This window comes from Trichechus manatus, unplaced genomic scaffold, assembly GCF_000243295.1.
Source record: "Trichechus manatus latirostris isolate Lorelei unplaced genomic scaffold, TriManLat1.0 scaffold00009, whole genome shotgun sequence".
NCBI classification, from domain to species: Eukaryota; Metazoa; Chordata; class Mammalia; order Sirenia; family Trichechidae; genus Trichechus; species Trichechus manatus.
In genome coordinates, this window is record NW_004443945.1 from 18,256,612 (window position 1) to 18,276,233 (window position 19,622).

At 36.3% G+C, this 19,622-nt stretch overlaps 1 protein-coding gene across 1 annotated transcript in view; it reads left to right on the plus strand.

Annotated features, from left to right (window-relative positions):
- RGS22 (regulator of G protein signaling 22) overlaps positions 1–19,622 on the plus strand; it is a 155,862-nt gene that overhangs the window by 118,072 nt on the left and 18,168 nt on the right. Inside the window, exons 13-19 of the mRNA XM_023726043.1 lie at positions 4,551–4,745; positions 6,636–6,728; positions 8,516–8,688; positions 9,567–9,729; positions 11,582–11,740; positions 13,780–13,848; positions 19,176–19,337. Of these exons, the coding sequence (XP_023581811.1) occupies positions 4,551–4,745; positions 6,636–6,728; positions 8,516–8,688; positions 9,567–9,729; positions 11,582–11,740; positions 13,780–13,848; positions 19,176–19,337 (1,014 nt within the window). The remainder of the gene's footprint in view (positions 1–4,550; positions 4,746–6,635; positions 6,729–8,515; positions 8,689–9,566; positions 9,730–11,581; positions 11,741–13,779; positions 13,849–19,175; positions 19,338–19,622) is intronic.

A 19,622-nucleotide genomic window follows, 5' to 3' on the forward strand; every position in this document is an offset into this window, starting at 1 on the left:
TTTTTTTTTTTTGTACCTTAGATGAAGGTTTGTAGAACAAATAGTTTCTCATTAAACAGTTAGTACACATATTGCCCTATGACAATGGTCAACAATCGTGTGACATGTCAACACTGTCCCTTCTCCTTCCTAATTTCTTGAAGAGTTATGTATGTTAATCTTTTGTATTCTGCCTCTGGTAATTCCCAGAAATTTTCCTCCTCTGGATAATTTCTAGATTCTTTATTTTGAGAGCTTGCTGAAGCCATCATGAATTCCCTCTTTATGTGATTTGATATTGACTCTTGTCTCCGAGCCATCAGTAAGTTATTATATTTATTTATTTTATGTTTGCTTACTGTGTCCTAGCTTCTTGTTTTGTTTTGATATGCCCAAATAGGCTGCTCGTATGAGCTAGTTTGATTATTGGCACCTTTGAAGCTCTGATGTCTTGTCACCAGGTGGTTAGATCTGTTACTAGGTATGTGAACTCAGGAGTTCGCCCACTCCTCCTGTATGGATTCAGCTCAGGTGCCCAGGTAGATAGCCACCAAGTGTGTGGTGTAGGGTCTCACTTAGAGTCCTAGACAGGCATTGGTGATTGGTATAGGCACAGGCATCTGGCTGCAGCAGGGGGACACACTCTGAGCAAGGCAGGGAGCTGATGGCCACCCCCGAGTGTCAAGGAAGAAGGTGTGTCCCTGTTCCCTAGAGCACGTAGGTGGGTGGGTTTTGCAGCCGGACTGTGAACACCTAATGCTGTTGGCTGTAAGGACTGGGGGCACCTCTTACTCATGGGCCCCTATCGCAGGTGGCTAGGTAGCATGGGTGGAGCCTCCAGTCCTCAGGCGCCTGATGTGGGTAGGTGAAGACCCTGCTTAATGGGCAGAGCAGTGTCAAATGTCAGGAACCTGCCACTTTACAGCTGAAACAGTTGAAGTTAGAGTTCCAGTATATATCCTGTTGTACTGCAGTAATGAGGGCCTAGGCTGTTGAGATGGGCCCACACAAGTCTCTGCAGGGGGAAAGGCACTCAAAGTCCATAGATCCCTTATGCCTGTGCCTAGGCAAAGGAGCTGTGCCTACCCTGGGTTCCTGGCTTAGGGGAGCTGGCAGTTCATTTTTTCCTCTGTTAATTTGTTCACTCTCCAAGGCAGGGAAAATGGCTCCGGGCATGTAACACATCCTACTTGCAGCCCAGGGGACTCAGCAGTTGCTGAAGCTGGTCTGGGACCCAGTGCAGAGCAGGGAGCGGGACGTAAATGGGAGAGAGGTTTTTCCCTAAGGGGTGTGTTTTTGATCCACGTGGTAAGCCGTATGCTTGTACTTATCTTTCACTGATGAGGGCTGCTTCTCACTGGTTCTGAGTGGCCAAGTAGACTCTCTGGTGCTGGGTGTCTCCTACTGTGGAAAACGCACCTCCCGGGCACTGCCGCTTGCCTGCCTCATTGCTCACCCCCGAGCCAATCAGGCCTGAAGTGCTCGGGCTCTCGCAGTGTCATGTCTGGCAACTCCTGCCTGCTTCTGAACCATCTCTCCTTCCCCCTGCCACTCAGTCCAGTTCCTCAACTCTTCCTTTGATGTTCAGGGCTCCCAGATTGCCATATATAATCGAATCACTTGTTTTTTTGGGTCTTTGTTGTAAGAGGATCCACCGGAAGCGTCTGACCACTCTGCCATCTTGGCCGCCCCTCCACGTTTGTTTGTTCTTTTAAACCACTGTTCATTACTGTCTCTGTTTTTTAACTCACTTCTCCTTTGGCTTCTGCAACATTACTCTGCCTTGGTTTACCTCCTATCTCTGACATCTTTTTCTCAGTCTCTTTTGCTATTTCTTACTACTTTAGTATTATATTTTACATTCAATACCCATTGATATTTACCTACATATTTATACTTTGTTATTCTCTATTCCTCCCTGCTTTCGTCTAGGAGTCATTTTCTTTACATCTGGGACTGTCATTTAGTATTTCATTTAGTGTATGATGCTGGTGATGAATTTGCTGTTTTTGTTTGATTTATGGCATTCTTATTTTGTCTTCATTTTAGAAGGTTTTTTTTTGCTGTGTATTGAATTATATTTTGGCACTCTGAATACTCAAGACTGGAGTAATCTACCCCTTATCCACCCTTGCTCTTAGGGTGTTTTGAGAGCCTAGGGTGTTTACAGGGGCTCCCCCTCTGGCCGGTCTTGAATTCTAGTCCTTGTCTCCTCAGCATTGTGAAATTTCCAAAAACTTTGTCCATAGGTAGTGATAAGGGCTTTGGCTTTTACTCTGTGTGAGACGGGAAGTCACTGGAGAATTCAAGCACAGGAGTGATGAGAGAAGGATTTGGCTGTTTGCTGTGATAAGAATAGACTGTAAAGAGGCAAAGAAGAAGCTGGGAAGACCAGTTAGGAAGCCATTGTAAAAACTAAGCAAGGAATGAAGGTGGCATATAATTTCTTATACGGCACTTGAAATAACTTCCAAACTGCTTCCAAGTATTGTCTACTCAGACTTTTTCCCCCTCATGCCATTTATTTGATTTATTTCTAAAATTTGTATCCAATGATATCACTCTTCAGCTAAAGCCTTTCAGAGATTACCCAGTGTATCTTTATGTCAAAACTCAAATTCCTTAGCAAAGCATAAAAGATCATAGCCTGCTCTGGCCCTTGCCTCCTTTTGCAACCTCCATACAAAAACTCTTTCCTATAGCCAGAGTTATCTACTTTGAGCCCAGAGTTTCTCCATAGGGACAACGCCCCCTTAGGCCCCCATGCCTTGGCCCATGGTTTCCTTCTGCCTGTATCATCTTTTTGATCAATCGCCTTCTCTTGTCTGATTGACTCCATCTCACCTTTAAAGATTTAGCTTGAGGATTATTTTCTCTTGGAAGAGTTTCTAGAACCCTTTCCTTCCCCACTCCAAGCTAAACATGCCTTTTCTGTATATTCATTACAATTCAGTAAATGCTTATGGTGCATCTACTGTCTGCCAAGAACAGTTTTAGGAGTAGGAAATCCACAGATGAATAGATGCAGTCTTTGCCCTCAAGGACCTCAGTCCAGAAGAGAAGACACATAAATGTATGATTGCATTGTAGTGTGACAAATGTAGCCGTAGAAAAGTATGATATTGGGAGAAGGGTATGAGTGAAGGCTTCCTAAAGGTGAAATCTGTATTTGTTTTTAAAGAATAAACCAGAGTTTACCAAGTAGACAAGGTGCTTGGGGTAGGGTGAATATCCAAGATTAAAGGAATAATATGTGCAACAGTATGGAATGGCAAAACAGCAAGGTTCAGGGGAGTTATAGAACAGTTGATATTTTAGAATAACGTTTGAAATAAAGGGCAGTTAATGGGAGATGAGCTGGAAAAGAATATACAGGCAATCATCGAAGATCTATTTGCAATGCATATGTCTGTTGTAGCACTTACCATATTAAATTGTAACCATTGATTTTCATCTCCATGTTACCACCAGTGGGCTTCTCCAGGACAGCTATTAGGTCTTATTCACTAATCTTTGTATACCTAGCACTTAGCCAAGTGTCTGACATGTAGTGGATACTCAGTAAATGTTTATGGTATTAATGTGGACACTTTAAAACTTGTAAAATATCATTTTACCTAAGACTATTATTTTATACCAAATAATTGATATATTTGAAGATATGTATATGTATAGAGAGAGAGAGCCTAGGTTGAGTCTGGAGATTATTAGGTCCAAAGTCTAAGTATATGAAATAAAATGCAATCAATTAGAGGTTCCTAATACATTTCAATCTTGTTTTTATTATTAAATCATAATAATGGCCTGACATATTCAGCATGAAACATTTGAAGAATAAAATGGTATTAAATTGCTTCACAGATTAAAATAGCCATTATTGAGAGGTAAGACAAATGAGTAGAATAGAGCAGGTTTATGGCAGATTATGGCAGGTTTGTCCAGGAAGCTCTGTGTATATCTTCCTATTCACACTTATTCCATTCCTATATCTCTTCCATAGCATTGGATAGCATATGGAGACATTTTATAGCAGAAAGGGATAATTATTAGCAGTCTTAAGAACTCTCTTCAACTCAGCTGGGTATGGCAGGTAGTCTGTTGGGTTTCTAGACTAGAATACTAATAGCCAGCTTTCCAGCCCTAGTGCATTCTTGCCTCTTATTTCCAGAGGGCATTTCAGACCACTTCGGAAAGTAGCACAAATGTGTTAGAAATGTTGTGAATATATAGGAAAAAGGAAGCATATAACCTCAAATCAATCATAATAATACATCCTTCAGAATTCTTGTAACTTGAGAAAAATTGAAAGATCACAATCAAAAATCACATACTCTTTGCAAGATCCACAGGCTACAGGAGAAAAAATAGGAAGAGAAAGGAAAAACCAAGACTTTTGAATAAATGCATTGCTTTGTCTCAAACAGTTTTGCACATCTTTTCAAGAAAAAATTACTTGAGTTTGTTTGCTTTGTCTTACTTTTTTCTTTTTCTTTTTAATGCCTTTGCTGAGGAATCTACTAACCATTATTGTTCCTCCCAACACCCTCTCCTTACTCTCCATTCCTCTTTAGTATCTTTTTGCCACGTACATTGCTCCTTCGGCCACTCTTGACATCGGACTCCAACAGGAAAAGAAAAAAGAAATTTATATGAAAATACAGCCACCATTTGAAGACCTTTTTGACACAGCTGAAGAATATATCCTTCTCCTCCTTCTTGAGCCCTGGGCAAAGATGGTAAAAACAGACCAAATTGCTTACAGAAAGGTATTGTAGCACTGATAAAACTGGTGTGAACTATCCAGGTTTACTACAAAATTGATGATTAGTGGCATTGTTGTCTCACAAGAGAAAAACTGGAAAGGGTCTTATATAGGCCAGAGATTCAGAATCAAGACTTGGTCAGGCTCAAAATTTGGGCAGGGAAAGTGTTTATTGACTTTATTTCTTGCCAGTTACCCTATTGAAGCCTAACAAAAGATTTAATTCTCTGTCATTTTTAGTTTTCTTTACAAATATGTCAGAGGAGAGAAGTCTGAGTTTTGGTTTCCTGTAAACCAGCAAAATATGCCATGATAATATACTGGCTTTGTCCCTTCTTGCCATATTTCAGCAGTGGCCTTAATTTTGATTAATGGAAAAAGCCCATTATGTTGGATGAGTTACAGTAAATATTACACTCATGGAAAATATAAACGTTTCATATGTATTGTGAAAAAGCAGATCCTCTGACTTCAGTGCTGCTATTTTAAAGTACCCCCAGATGTTTGTCAGGTCAGAGTGCTTGATTGGATAAAAGTTTCAACACATCTTTTTTCATTCTCAAAGAGATCATTTTAAGCCTCAATGCTTGAATATTTTCATTATTCTTATTGATGGGTGGAGGAAATTTCTTTAAATATTTATTTTGAATCACAAATTAAAACCATTCATGGGCATTTTTTATATTAAGTGAATGCATGCACCCTGCACATGATGTCATTTCAGGTGGAACTCTGCTGTATTTGGATTGCTATTGTTTGTTCATATCTACTCAGAGACTTCTTAGATAATCATGTCTTCCACCAGAAAGAATAGGTTAGGTAATTAAGATAAAATTAATACCAAAACACCTTGCATAGAGTTTATCTTATTGGATTGTGGCTGAAATATCTCTTGTGGCTTACCACATTCAAAGATCAAAATTTCATTCCTGGATTCCCTTGTCCTGAAAAGTTATTATCACATCCTTTCTACTACAAAACTGCATATATTATACTAGGAAAATTAGAGTATCATGTGAAATTAAAAAAAAATCTTTCCAGCTATTATTTTAAATATAGTTTATGGTACAGAGAAAAATGGTCCTGAGATGATTAAAAGTAAGAAAAAAGTTTTGGAATTTTAACTAACTTCCCTAAACCAAAAAGATTCTTATAAAATGCATGGGGTATTTCCTTTTTTAATGATAAGAGGAATAATAAGCCACTTTCTTAGTTCTACCAACTTCCTAAAATTCAGCCCCGAGGACTTCTTTAAAGACCCAACTGACTGGATTATATCAACTGTTTCCCAAATGAGATAGCCAAGCAGACTGCCAAAGCTAGCTATTAAATAAAGAAAGTTCTCAGGCAGCTGTTCAGCCAAACTGGTTTTACTCTGTGTTAGCGAAATATTGCAAAATACGTGTTTTCCTGACTGTTTAAACAGTCTGAAAGCTGAGACCTGATATGAGGTTTAATTTGATGATTGACTCCTCTATTGCTGCAGCAATAAAGCAATACAGTGTTTGCTCATAGACTCATAGGGGCCTGGTCTTGTCTTTTCGTGTTCTTCTATGAATTTCCTTCACGACTATTTTCCTGTTATCATGAATAGAAACTGGAAATGTATCTGTTAGTTCGCATGGGGTATCCAGAAAAGAGAAGTGATCTTTGGTGGCACTATATCATTACATAGAAATGTATGTTTTTTTTTTATTGCATGCATTCAAAGTCTGACTTGTTGAAGTTAATATTTTTAACCATGTTGGTATTCCTGCTTTTGCGTCCAAAATAATTTGCTGTATTGGCAAGTGTATTTGTCTTTTAGCCCACTGTTACTGGCAAGTTGTGCATTCTGTTCCTCACTTTTTCATAATGTACATTCTATTGATGTTACAAGCATTACTGTTATTAGGTGGAGCTGGTGGAAGAAACTCGACAGCTGGACTCCACATACTTCAGAAAGCTTCAGGCTTTACACAAAGAGACATTTTCCAAGAAGGCTGGGGTAAGACACCTCCCTACTTAGAAAAGCTTTTTATCCTGGAGACAGTTACCACTTTATATAGTAGGGGAGGAGATCGTGTATTGATAAAGTAGTGGGATAGGCATTCTTATTTTTCTGTTGTTCCTTTGCCTGGCCTGCTGTGTTTCACAGGTGTCATGGTTTATTAACATCTTTACCAGAGCTAGAAAAACAAAGCCAGGGAGCCAAGCCACTCATTTGCCTTAGGACCAGAAACTTGAGCCTTCCAGCCATAGCATATCCCTTTTAATGTTTTTGGTGGTTTTCTGAATGGCAGCGGTTCTTCCTTTGTTGTCTGGTCACAGAAGAGTTAAGTAGAGTTTTCCAAACAGAAAAGGAGCTGTCTGTGTGACAGCAATAGGCAAAAAGAGTAAAGGAAAAAAAGAAAAAGGAAAGTAATTGAGGAAGGCAGTAAAAAGATCTTAGGATTGACTAGGATATTAAAATGTTATTTTGATTTCTAAATTTGCAACTTTTGGAGTGGTGAATTAAGCCATGGTAGATCCATAAAATGAAATGTGTGCATCTATATGAAAAATATGACAGTTCAGATTCATATTTATTGACATGGAAAATGTCCAAGACATTGTTATCTAAAACTGTAGAGAACAAAAACATTAGTATGCTATGATCCTATTTATGTAAAATTATGTATGTATTTCTGTATATACACATATATGCAAAGAGAAGTATCTGGAAAGAGGGTTACCAAATGTTAAAAATAGTGATGAGGTTTCAGATGATTTTTTTACTCTCTTATTTGTACTTAAATTTTTATTCTTTTACAATAAGTTTCACAAAAACAGTAATTTTTTATAATATAACTTTTATGATAGTTGCTTTAACACAGAAGTTCTCTATTTGAAACACTATTAATTAATATCTTAGAAAAGGTACATAAAAATTCATAAAGGTAGCATATTATAAAGTTTTATTATAAATTTTATGAACTAAAATTTATAACACTCTTTAAAATCTTTCTACTTAAAAAAATTGATTTTTAAAAAATTGGTAGTTTATCTCATGGTCTGAGGTTTTTAAAAAAATAAAAGAATTAATGACATAAGGAATTATATAAGAAAGGGCCTTTCAAAGAATAAACCTCTTTAACACTTTGTCCTTTAGGCTTGTAAACTGTCAGTGAAACAGGTCTTAAAATAAATACCAAAAATTTTAAAAATACCAAAATTTAGCTTTTATGTGAGGGAGATGACTTTTGAAGAATGCACAATTAAAAAAGTATTTTATATTACCCTATAGCCTTTAAATTATGCTATAGATAGAAGAATATTTTATATTCATGGTAAATTGTTAAGGGAAAGAAGCAGGTTGCAGAACCATACAGACACGTATAATCCTATCTTTATTTTTAATAAAGTGCATGTATGTATGTAAAAAAGACTAGAAGGATGTATACTAAAATGTTAATGGTAGTTATCTCTGAGTGGTAGTATTGTGTGTGATTTTGATTATCTTTCTTTTTTTTACTAAAAAACATTTCTTTTGTACTAAAAAAATAATAAAGTTAGTATTTTGTAAACAAGTGCTTTGTATATAATAGATGCTTGCTAAATGTTCGTGGAAAGAAGGGAATGGGATAGAAAGGAACAGAATTTGTTATTAGTTAGAACATGAGCCACCTAGATTCTTTACCTAGTTCTTGAATGGCCTTGACCTAATAATTAATTTTTATTTCAGTTTCTTTATTTAAAAATGGGAAAAATTTTGTTGCATTTAAGAGGTTTTTATGAAAAGTATTGTCTCGCTAGGACACCACTTCTGAAATTGGCACTGGTATTTTACTACTCCCTAAAGTCTCTAAACAAACAGAATATTGGAATAATGTTCCTGCAGAATATAAGCATTTTAATTTTAATGATCTGCTTAACAACAAACTGGAGTTTGAACATTTCCGTCAATTTCTTGAAGCACATTCTTCAAGGTAACAACCATTTTTAAATGTATTTTTCTCTTAAAATATAATTTTTCTACACTACTGGTCTTTGTTCAACATATTGTAATAGTGATTTAGTGCTAAATTTTATTCAAGTCAGTAAAAACTGATGAGCGTAATTATCTGAAATCTGAATGAATAACTTTTTGCTGGGAAGTGCATTTTGTTTGCAGCAACCTTCAAAATGTTGTATTAGGTGGTTAAACAATATTGGTTGCTACTTTTAGCATTGCCTGACTTAAAACACAGTTATACACTATTGAAATTACTGTACTATTTAGCAGTTTTTATTAATTAATATATAAAAGAAACGAAGTTTTACACAGAATCTTAGAACCTTATAACATATTTATCTAATATTAACTGAAATATTGATCATACTTTTTTCCTATTTTTCTCCCAAGTTAACAGAAACTGGTTAGACAACTGAGAGCCAGATTTCACTATGATAATTCTATATGTATACAGAATTTCTCTTTTTTGTGATAAGGGTTATTCTCAATTTAGCATGTTGGCAAATAGATATGCTGTATGTGGAAATTTTCCCATGTTTGAAATAGACAATATTAGCCTATCATTAATGGGAGGACTCTGAAACCCTTCTAATGTTGATAATAGATTTTTTTCTGATCCCAATACTCATTGTCATCATTCATAATATTTATCCAGGAGTAAAAGTATAATTGAATCAAGCTAACCCGTCTAGAAAGGGATCAGAGGCACAATATTGTATTCATTAGCGATCTAATCAGTTGTGCTAACTAGTCAAGACAACCACCTTATGAATTCTGTCGAAACAACAAGTTGTTTGGTGTTCAATAGAATTAGATAAGAAGAACTGTACTTTGTTTTTGTTTTTATTTTAGCATGGACCTTATGTGCTGGACAGACATTGAACAGTTCCGAAGGATACTTTTTAGAGATCGAAATCAAAGAGAGGCAAAATCTATATATATAAAAAACAAATACCTAAATAAAAAATATTTCTTTGGACCCAACAGTCCAGCTTCTTTATATCAACAGGACAAGGTATCAACATGGTATTGAAATATGAAAATAAGTTATTTATTTTTGCCAATAACCTAAAGACTATAAATGTCAGATTAGCATTCAGCAGTGGGTTTGAGTGCTCATGTAACACTTTTATCTCATAAAGTATGGCTGAATTTTTATGCTTTAGAATATGAAGAATTAAGTATTATTATTTATTTAATTTGAAGTTTGTTAATGCTGCTTTACTACTTTAAAGATCAAAGGTATAGCTTATGATTTTTTTATTTCGGTAGTTTGAAAGGATGCATATCCTAATGCATACACTTGTAAAATACAAATTTCAGATTAATTCTAAGTTCAATAAATTATAGAAAAATTCAGAGATCTTCACAAGTAGAATATGCCAAATAAAAAAACTAGATTTTTGGTGGGGTAGGGAGGAATAAGTAAAAGTCTTTGGGAGTCAGAGGGAGGAGAAATTCTAAAATTAAGCAACCTTGACCAAAATTCCTTGCTCTTAGTTCCGTGAGATACAAATCTGGAACCTGTTAACAAAAGTGGTTGGATATCCCAATAAGCACAAGTATGAAATAAACACATGGAAAGCATTTGTTTTCTATCTGGCTTGTGCTCCATTGCGTGAGGTTTCATGGTATCTGACGCTACTGTGTGAACCCTCCATAGTACAACATGATGAGAATTTAAAATTCAGTAAAAAAAGTTAGCCATTGCTACCATAGCAAATGGTTTGCTTACTACAGATGAGTTTTCCCAAGAACCTTTCTTCCTCATCTTTGTCTTTACTTTTATTTTTTATTTATTTTCACTTAAGGATTCCTTTATCACATAAAGTTTTAGATACATCATGGTAGTCCTAATTTTAGTTATGTAGCCATAACTGATTGGCAAGGTACTGTTTTTTCTTTTTATACAAAAACAATATTATTATTAATGTTATTTGACTAATACTGTTGATCAAAGAGGGCTAATAAGATATTTCTCTTGTTTTTATTCCAAAGTAATATTAGTAGTAGTAGTATTTGATTAGTATTATTAATCAAAAGAGTCCTAAGAAGAAGGAGGTTGTTTCTGTGAGCAGTCCAAGAATTTTGAGTGGTATATACACAGAAGAGGGTAGAAAATAGAATGATTTATGGTGGGAAATAGACATTAGTAGCTTGTTGAAGTCAGTAATGATATAGAAGGAAGATTTGGGCCCCAAAAAAACTGTTTTATAAAAGATGCTACCTGTGCAAAGCAGTGACTATTATCTGTACCACATGACCTTTCTCTGCTTCTGCTGCCTTTATTTTCTTCTTAGAAAAAGCTGGAACAGACCTATATTTCTATCACTACCATCATTCCTCCAACTTCATCTCAACAAGTGTTGATAATATGCATATTTATAATATCTGAGTCAATTTTGTTTCTTAACTAATCAATGCTTCGTTTTCCTCATTCTGAAAAGAATATGCTTTCTCAAATGGTCCAGTTTAACTAGAATCATAGATTCCTAGAATATCAGACCTAGACGAGAACTTAGAAAACATATAGACTAATGCACTCATTTTACAGTTGACGGTACTGAGGCCATGGAGCACAAATGCCATTGCTTGTGGTAATCCACTCCCATGGTCTTTTCAGTATGTCATCAGTAAGCATATTCACACATCTAAAACCACCACCACATAAATCACAATGCCCTGATGTTAGGGAAGTTGTGTCATTATTGTGCATAATATAGCCAGGGACTATACATAATTCAAAAATTGTGTCACCTGTCAGGTGTTCAGTAAATAGTTTTGGGGTCAATGAATGAATTATGAGTATTTGTATTTCTTTACCAAAGCAGAAGTTTCTAGTTTCTGTTTCATTTCTACCTTCTTAGATAATGCACCTAAGTGGTGGCTGGGGAAAGATTCTCCATGAGCAACTTGATGCACCTGTTCTACTTGAAATTCAGAAGCATGTCCTAAATAGGCTAGAAAACGTGTGGTTGCCAATGTTCCTTGCAAGTGAACAGTTTGCAGCACGTCAAAAGATAAAGGTATACACGTTAGTATAGCCTTTGGATAGAAATTGGCAGTTCCTGTCAAAACATCCATTGTGCATATCTGTTGACCTAGCTATTGCACTTCTGGGGCATAGTGGTTAAGAGCACGGATTCAGACTTCCCAAATTCTGATCTTAACACTGCTACATATTAATTGTACAGCATAAAGTTTTGTAATCTCAGTTTCTTCGTTTGAAAACTGGGACTTATAATAGTAACTGCTTCATAAGGTTATTGTGAAAATGAAAATGGTGTATGTTTAGTTTCTTATCATGGTGCTTGACACACAGTAAATATTCAAATGTTACCTATTAATATTGTGATTATTATTATTAATATTATTTTTACTAAGTCCTCACACAAATGGGCAAAGATATACAAGGACATTCATTGTAAATCATGTGGGGGAGTAGTTGAATGAATTATGATAATTTCATACGATGAAAAACTGTAGATTTCCATATAAAAAGAGATTAAATTATAAAAATTAGATTTTCACATGTACTGATACAAAATATATTTTTTGTTGATTGAAACAATCAAGATGAGTAACAATTATATGGATAATGATTGCATTTTATGTGCCTGTATCTCTATGTCTGTCTTCTGTCCCAGTTGGTCAGTCTGTGTGTCTGTCTGTCTATCTATCTATGTTTATGCATGGAAAAGATCTAAAAGGACCTGCCCCCTGGGAGTGGGTTTGGTAAGTGTATTTGGGGATTTTTACTTTGTACATGGGTTTTTTTTGCTTGTTTTTTTTTTATTTTATGAGAATCATGTATTATTTTGATAATTTAAAATATCATCACACCTAAAAAGAGACAAATCTGTTCTTTATAAAGATAACACAAGGGGCAGAGAGCATGTAATTTTGGACTTTAGTATGCAAAGCTACATGTTAGTATTGTTCAAGAAGCACCTAAAAAAGCTGTCCTCTATATTTAATTTATCAAACACTTGAGGCCTGTGTATCTGGCAATATCTTTAGTCTTAGTCTTCTGAGAAACTTAAGTTATGGAAAACACAGTAGAGCTGGGAACATAGAATTTATAGTATGGAGAAGTGGAGTTGACTTTTTTTAAGGCCAAAAGTTCCTTTAAATAAGCTTTGAGATAGTTCACATTTCCTCATTCCCTTTCTTCATTTCACTATCCAAAGCCAAATAGAAGGATATTTGGCTTACTAATATTATTTACCACATTTTCTCACTATGTTTACCAAAGTAACTTGCAATCATTTCCTGACTTAGTATTCTTTGGGTTGCCAGCAACATAAATTGATTCTGGCAACCTTGAGACAAGACAAAAGGGAGCAGGAGAATTTATTATAAAATGATGCTGGGACATCTCACAGACAAAAGAGTTGATACCCAAGCTTTAGGAAGAGTCGGGGCCATGGCAGACTTGGGAACCCAGCAAGAAGACTTCTCAAATCTTTTCTCCAGACTATAGCCATCAAAAGACTCAGCCCCCGTGATTCTAGTCCATGACTCTCTAGGTCAAGTCCTGGATCTATCTGCTGTGCACAGGGAGGTAGAGTCACATAGTATGGACTTGGCAGGAGCTGCTCCCAAGAAAGGGAAAATATGGTGAATAGATGGTAACTCCAAGAAATATCTATTCTATTCCTCCTATGGTGAATAACTTTTGTATTCTTCTAAAATAAATTGTGGAATTATATGCCCCTCCCCCCCCATAAAAAAGGCACAAAAATAGAGAAGTCGTAACTGTCTCTTCAGCTTCAGTTTTCATGTGACCCAGAGTGAAACTATTATCTATATTTGGGACAATACAATTAGGTATTATCTCCATTTTACAGATGAGGAAACTGTGTCCAGAGAATTTGAGTGACTTGACCAAGGGCCTGACCACAGGGCTTTCATTTCTAAGTCTGATTCTTTTTTTCCTGAACTGCGCTATTCCTTATCCAAGCTGAGTCCTTTACCTCATTTTCTTAGCTATTAAATTAGTAAATGATTTCAAAACTCTAGACATCCTGAGTAACTGGGATAAAATAATTTGTTTTGCTTTTAGGTACAGATGAAAGATATAGCTGAAGAGCTCTTACTACAGAAACATGAAAGGAAAATCGGAGTCTGGAAGGCAAGTTGTTATTTGTTATATTCTTCCTCTTATAAGTTTCACTCTGTCAAAGTTTTATTTTTCCTTTCCCTTCTTGTTCTAAGACCATTGTCAACACTGCTATCTAAGCCAGAAACTGGCTTCCGACGTCTCTAGAAACTGTTCTTAATTGGCTGATGGGAATTTGGGGAAAAGTGTGACTTTACCAGAGCCCTGTTTTTAAACAGTTTCTTGACCTACTCAACCTTAGACGCATGTGACTGGCCTTTAAAGATGTATTTTTCATTACAGTGTTTTTGATGGATTTAATGAGACAAGCTGTTCGTTCCAGCATATGGTAGTTTATTCATTATTGAGAGTGGGTTACACAAAAATAATGCAAAATATGCAGCAGAATCAGCTGGTTAAATCATCTTACGCTATCCTCTTTATTTAGATTTACAGTTTAGTTTTCAAAAAATTAAGAACTATCTTCACACACAAATTGTAACAATCTTTGTTGGTTACCAGGGATGGGAGGGGTGGGGGGGAAATACTAAATAGGCAATAGATAAGTGGTATCTTGGGTGAAGGGTGAGACAGTACACAATACAGGGGAAACTAGCACAACCTGTACAAGGACAGGTCATAGAAGCCCCATAGACACATCCAAACTCCCTGAGGGACTGAATTGCTGGGCGGAGGGCTGTGGGGACCATGTTCTCAGGGAACATCTAGCTCAGTTGGCATGACACATCTTATAAAGACAATGCTCTACATTCTACCTTGGTGAGTAGTGTCTGGGGTCTTAAAAGCCTGTGAGCGGCCATCTAAGATACTCCACTGGTCTCATCCCTTCGGGAGCAAGGGAGAATGAAGAGAACAGGATACAAGGAAAAGATTAGTCCAAAGGACTAATTGTCCACAGCTACCAAGGCCTCCACCGGACTGAGTCCAGTACAGCCAGATGGTTCCCAGCTACCACCACTGACTGCTCTGACCAGGATCACAACAGAGGGTTCTGGACAGAGCTGGAGAAGGATGTAGAGCATAATTCTAACTCACAAAAAAAACACCAGATTTACTGGCCTAAAGGAGACTGGAGAAACCTCGAGAGTATGGCCCCCAGACACCCTTTTAGCTCAGTGGTGAAGTTACCTCCGAGGTTCATGGTTCAGCCTGGGAGTGGACAGCCCTGTAAAACCAAATGAGACTAACAAGGTACAGGAGTCCAGTGACAAGGGCCAGAAGGCAGAAGGGGACAAGGAAGCTGGTGATAGGGAACCCAAGGTTGAGTAAGGATATTGTTGATGTGTTGTGAGATTGTTAACCATTGTCATAGGGCAACATTTGTAGTAACTGTTAAATGAGAAACTATTTTGTTTTGTAAGCCTTCATCTTAAGTGAGAATAACAGCACAATTAGAAGAGTGTAGTCAATGTCACTGAACTGTGTATGTAGAAATTTTTGAAATGGTGTATCTTTGGCTATGTGTATTTTCACCAAAAAAAAAAAAAAAAGGTTGAGAATTTAGAGGGTTAATATGTTGTGGGGTTGTTAACCAATGTCATAAAACAACATGTGTACTACTGTTTCATGAGAAACTGTTTGTTCTGTAAGCCTTCACCTGAAGTACAATAAAATATTTAAAAAAAAAAATTAAGAACTATCATTTTGGTGAGAATTAAAACCACTATAATATGATATTATACTGGAAATTGCCTGTTTTGCTTTTTAACAAGCATGATAAACACAGACTTCTTTTTCAACCTATAAGTTTATGTGTATTTATCCTTCTGCAGGTCTCAATAGATATCAAACTAGATCCAGGTGACCCCTTCAAACTAGTAAATAAAGATAAAAATTTACTCGAATGTTAGGGGAATGTGTCTGTTAGGATGCTCTTTTTCTGTGTTTTCCTTTTGAGAGGAAATAAACTTTTTAATGTTTATCTTCTTTTGCTATATCTTTTATTGAAACACTGAGATAAGTTGAGTGAGCTTATATTTTATAGTACTGTGCATTATATATTTATATTTTCTATTTAATTAAATTATAGGTTTTGGTTAAATTACTGAGTTTGGTGTCTTAAGAAGCAGGTCTTAAAACATTATTTGCTGAGTGAGTTCTAAATAAACATCCCAGCCTAGTACTTAGTTGTTCCTATTTATAGGGCTATAATTTTAATATGGACCATATGGTGAGGGTCTTAACGTTTTGTCCAGAGAACATGACTTGTGCCTCACTAAAACAGTGAGAGACATCTACTCACTTTATCTTGGTGAAGGGCACCACCAATCATCTCAACTGCCTGGAGTTGCCTTCACTTTCCAGTTTCCAACTCAGATGTCATCTTTCAGGGCCCTTCTCTGGAAAGCTTTTACTCCTCCAGGCTGAATTAGTTACTCCTTCCTTTGTGTCTGCTTAAGGAGCCCTGATGACGCCGTGGTTAGGCACTTGGCTGCCAACCAAAAGGTCAGCAATTTGAACCTACCAGCTACTCCACAGGATAAAGATGTGGCAGTCTGCTTCTGTAAAAATGACAGCCTTGGAAACCTTATGGGGCAGTTCTACTCTGTCCTATAGGGTCACTAGGAGTCGAAATCTACTCGATGGCAACGGGTTATTTTTTGTGTTTTCCTTTGTGTTCCCTTAGCACTTTTTACGTAGCTCTCTTAAACACTTGTGTTGATGGCCGCTTGTGATTTGTTTATAGGAACTTACTTTATGTGTTGTCATTAATGAATATTTATTATGTATTTTGATTGTATCTTACTATAATCCCTAAATTCATTTAAAATGTTGCCTTTATAATGATACTTTCTCGCATGATAGGCTAAAACAGCTTTGCATGATAGGCTAAAATTGGCTTTGGGGAAATTCAGTAAAGTTTACTCAGTTAAAAAGTATCTACTTAGTAAATTCAATAAAATCTATTTCATATGTTTTTGAATTTTGAGAAACTAGAGAGGAATGAGTATGTGATTTTAAATGGTCAAAATAAAAAAAAAGTAGACATTAGTCATCTTATATTTTAAAATTGTGAAGATATAAAATAAGTGTAGGTAAAAATACCTTTAACTAAAACAACATGAATACTTCTGGCTTTTTTGTTATGTTACATGAATTCCTAGCCAGAGGAAGTTTACTATTAAAGCTAATTTATTAATATAAATTATTGTTTATAGTTTTCAATATTACTAATTATTAATGCTGATTTACCACTAAATAATATGTTGATCTTTCCAGGACAGAATTATAGTGACACTCTACACTAAATTTTCTATTTAGATTATAGGATTAATTGGTAATTTTTTCTAAAAAAAATTGAAAATTGTCCCAAATGTTCAACCTCTTTTACTTTATAAAAGGTAGGAGAATTAAATATTAATATATAATATGTATTATATGTTGGTTGACGGATTGGTTGACATTCAGCCATTTCAGGAGGTAGCATATGATCAAGAACTGATGATATTGAAGGAAGAAGTCCAAGCCACACTGAGGGCACTGGTGAAAAACAAGGCTCCAGGAATTGACGGAATATCAATTGAAACATTTCAACAAATGGATGCAGCGCTGGAGGTGCTCACTTGTCTATGCCAAGAAATTTGGAAGACAACTACCTGGCCAGCCAACTGGAAGAGATCCATGTTTGTGCCCATTCCAAAGAAAGATGATCCAACAGAATGTGGAAATTATTGAACAATATCATTAATATCACACACAAGTAAAATTTTGCTGAAGACAATTCAAAAACTGTTGCAGCAGTACATTGACAGGGAATTGTAAGAAATTCAAACCAGATTCAGAAGAGGACATGGAATGAGGGATATCATTGCTGATATTAGATGGATCTTGGCTGAAAGCAGAAAATACCAGAAAGCTGTTTACCTGTGTTTTATTGACTATGCAAAGGCATTTGACTGTAAGGATCATAACAAATTATGGATAACATTGCAAAAAATGGGAATTCCAGAACCCTTAATTGTGCTCATGGGGAAACTGTACATAGACCAAGAGGCAGTCATTTGAACAGAACAAGGAAATACTGCACGGTTTAAAATCAGGAAGGGTGAGCGTCGGGGTTGTATCCTTTCATCGTACTTATTCAGTCTGTATGCTGAACAAATAACCTGAGAAGCTGGACTGTATGAAGAAGAACGTGGCATCAGGATTGGAGGAAGACTTATCAACAACCTGTGATATGCAGATGACACAACGTTTCTTGTTGAAAGTGAAAAGGATTTAAAGCACTTACTGATGAAGATCAAAGAACACAGCCTTCAGTATGGATTATACCTCAACATAAAGAAAACAAAAATCCTCACAACCGGACCAATAAGCAACATCATGATAAATGAAGAAAAGATTGAAGTTGTCAGGGATTTCATTTTACTTAGATCCACAGTCAACACCCATGGAAACAGCAGTCAAGAAATCAAACGATGTATTGTATTGGGCAAATCTGCTGCAAAAGACCTCTTTAAAATGTTGAAAAGCAAAGATGTCAGTTTGAAGACTAAGGTGCGCCTGACCCAAGCCATGATATTCTCAGTTGCCTTGTATGCATGCAAAAACTAGACAATAAGTAAGGAAGACTGAAGAGCTGATGCCTTTGAATTATGGTGTTGGGAAAGGATATTGACTATACCGTGGACTGCCAGAAGAACAGAACAAGTCTGTCTTGGAGGAAGTGCAGCCAGAGTTTTCCTTGGAAGTGAGGATGGCGAGACTTCATCTCATATATTTTGGACATGTTATCAGGAGGAACCAGTCCCTGGAGAAGGACATCATGCTTGGTAAAGTAGAGGGTCAGTGAAAAAGAGGAAGACCCCTGTCAAGATAGATTGACACAGTGGCTGCAACAATGAGCTCAAATATAGCAAAAATTGTGAGGATGGCACAGGACCGGGCAGTGTTTCATACTGTTGTAAATAAGGTCGCTATGAGTTGGAATTGACTCGATGGCACCTAACAACACATATAATATGTGCAGTAATATAAGAATTTACAATCATAACTTTATGATTACTTTGTTCTGTTTAGGCACAGAATTCACACTGTGCCCTAAAAACTAGCTTTTTTGCCACAATCCCAAACTGTAATGACTGCTAACATTCTTGAACAATGTAATCATATGTTCTAAATCACATCTAGTCATTTCTTTTTTCCTCCACCTCTTAAAAAATTATGCCTTAAAAATATAGAGGAGACGGGGAAATAAGTTACCAAATTCTATTGTATCAGTGCCATAAATTTCAACAGTCAAAATTAAAGGAGCTGGAAGATGGCAGTTTTTAACCTAACTAATGACTTTATTATTATTTTTAGATCACAGCTAATTTTCTATTCTCTGTTTTGGACAGCCTGTTGAGAGTAAATGGATATCGTCATCTTGTGAAATCATTGCTTTCCGTAAAGCATTATTGAACCCAGTTACTGCAAGACAATTTCAACGTTTTGTGGCTCTAAAAGGAGATTTATTGGAAAATGGGGTACTCTTTTGGCAGGAAGTACAAAAATATAAGGTATTGTATTGGGAACTGGATAAAATCCCCTCTTTTCAAGGAGGAAATGCATTAACATCAGATTTTTTTTTAAATTGTGCTTTAATTGAAAGTTTACAGCACAGATTAGTTTCTCATTCAAAAATTTATACACGACTCACAAAAAAAAGACCAGATTTACTGGCCTGACAGAGACTGGAGAAACCCCGAGAGTATGGCCCCCAGACACCCTTTTAGCTCAGTGGTGAAGTCATTTCCGAGGTTCACCGTTCAGCCTGGGAGTGGACAGCCCCATAAAACCAAATG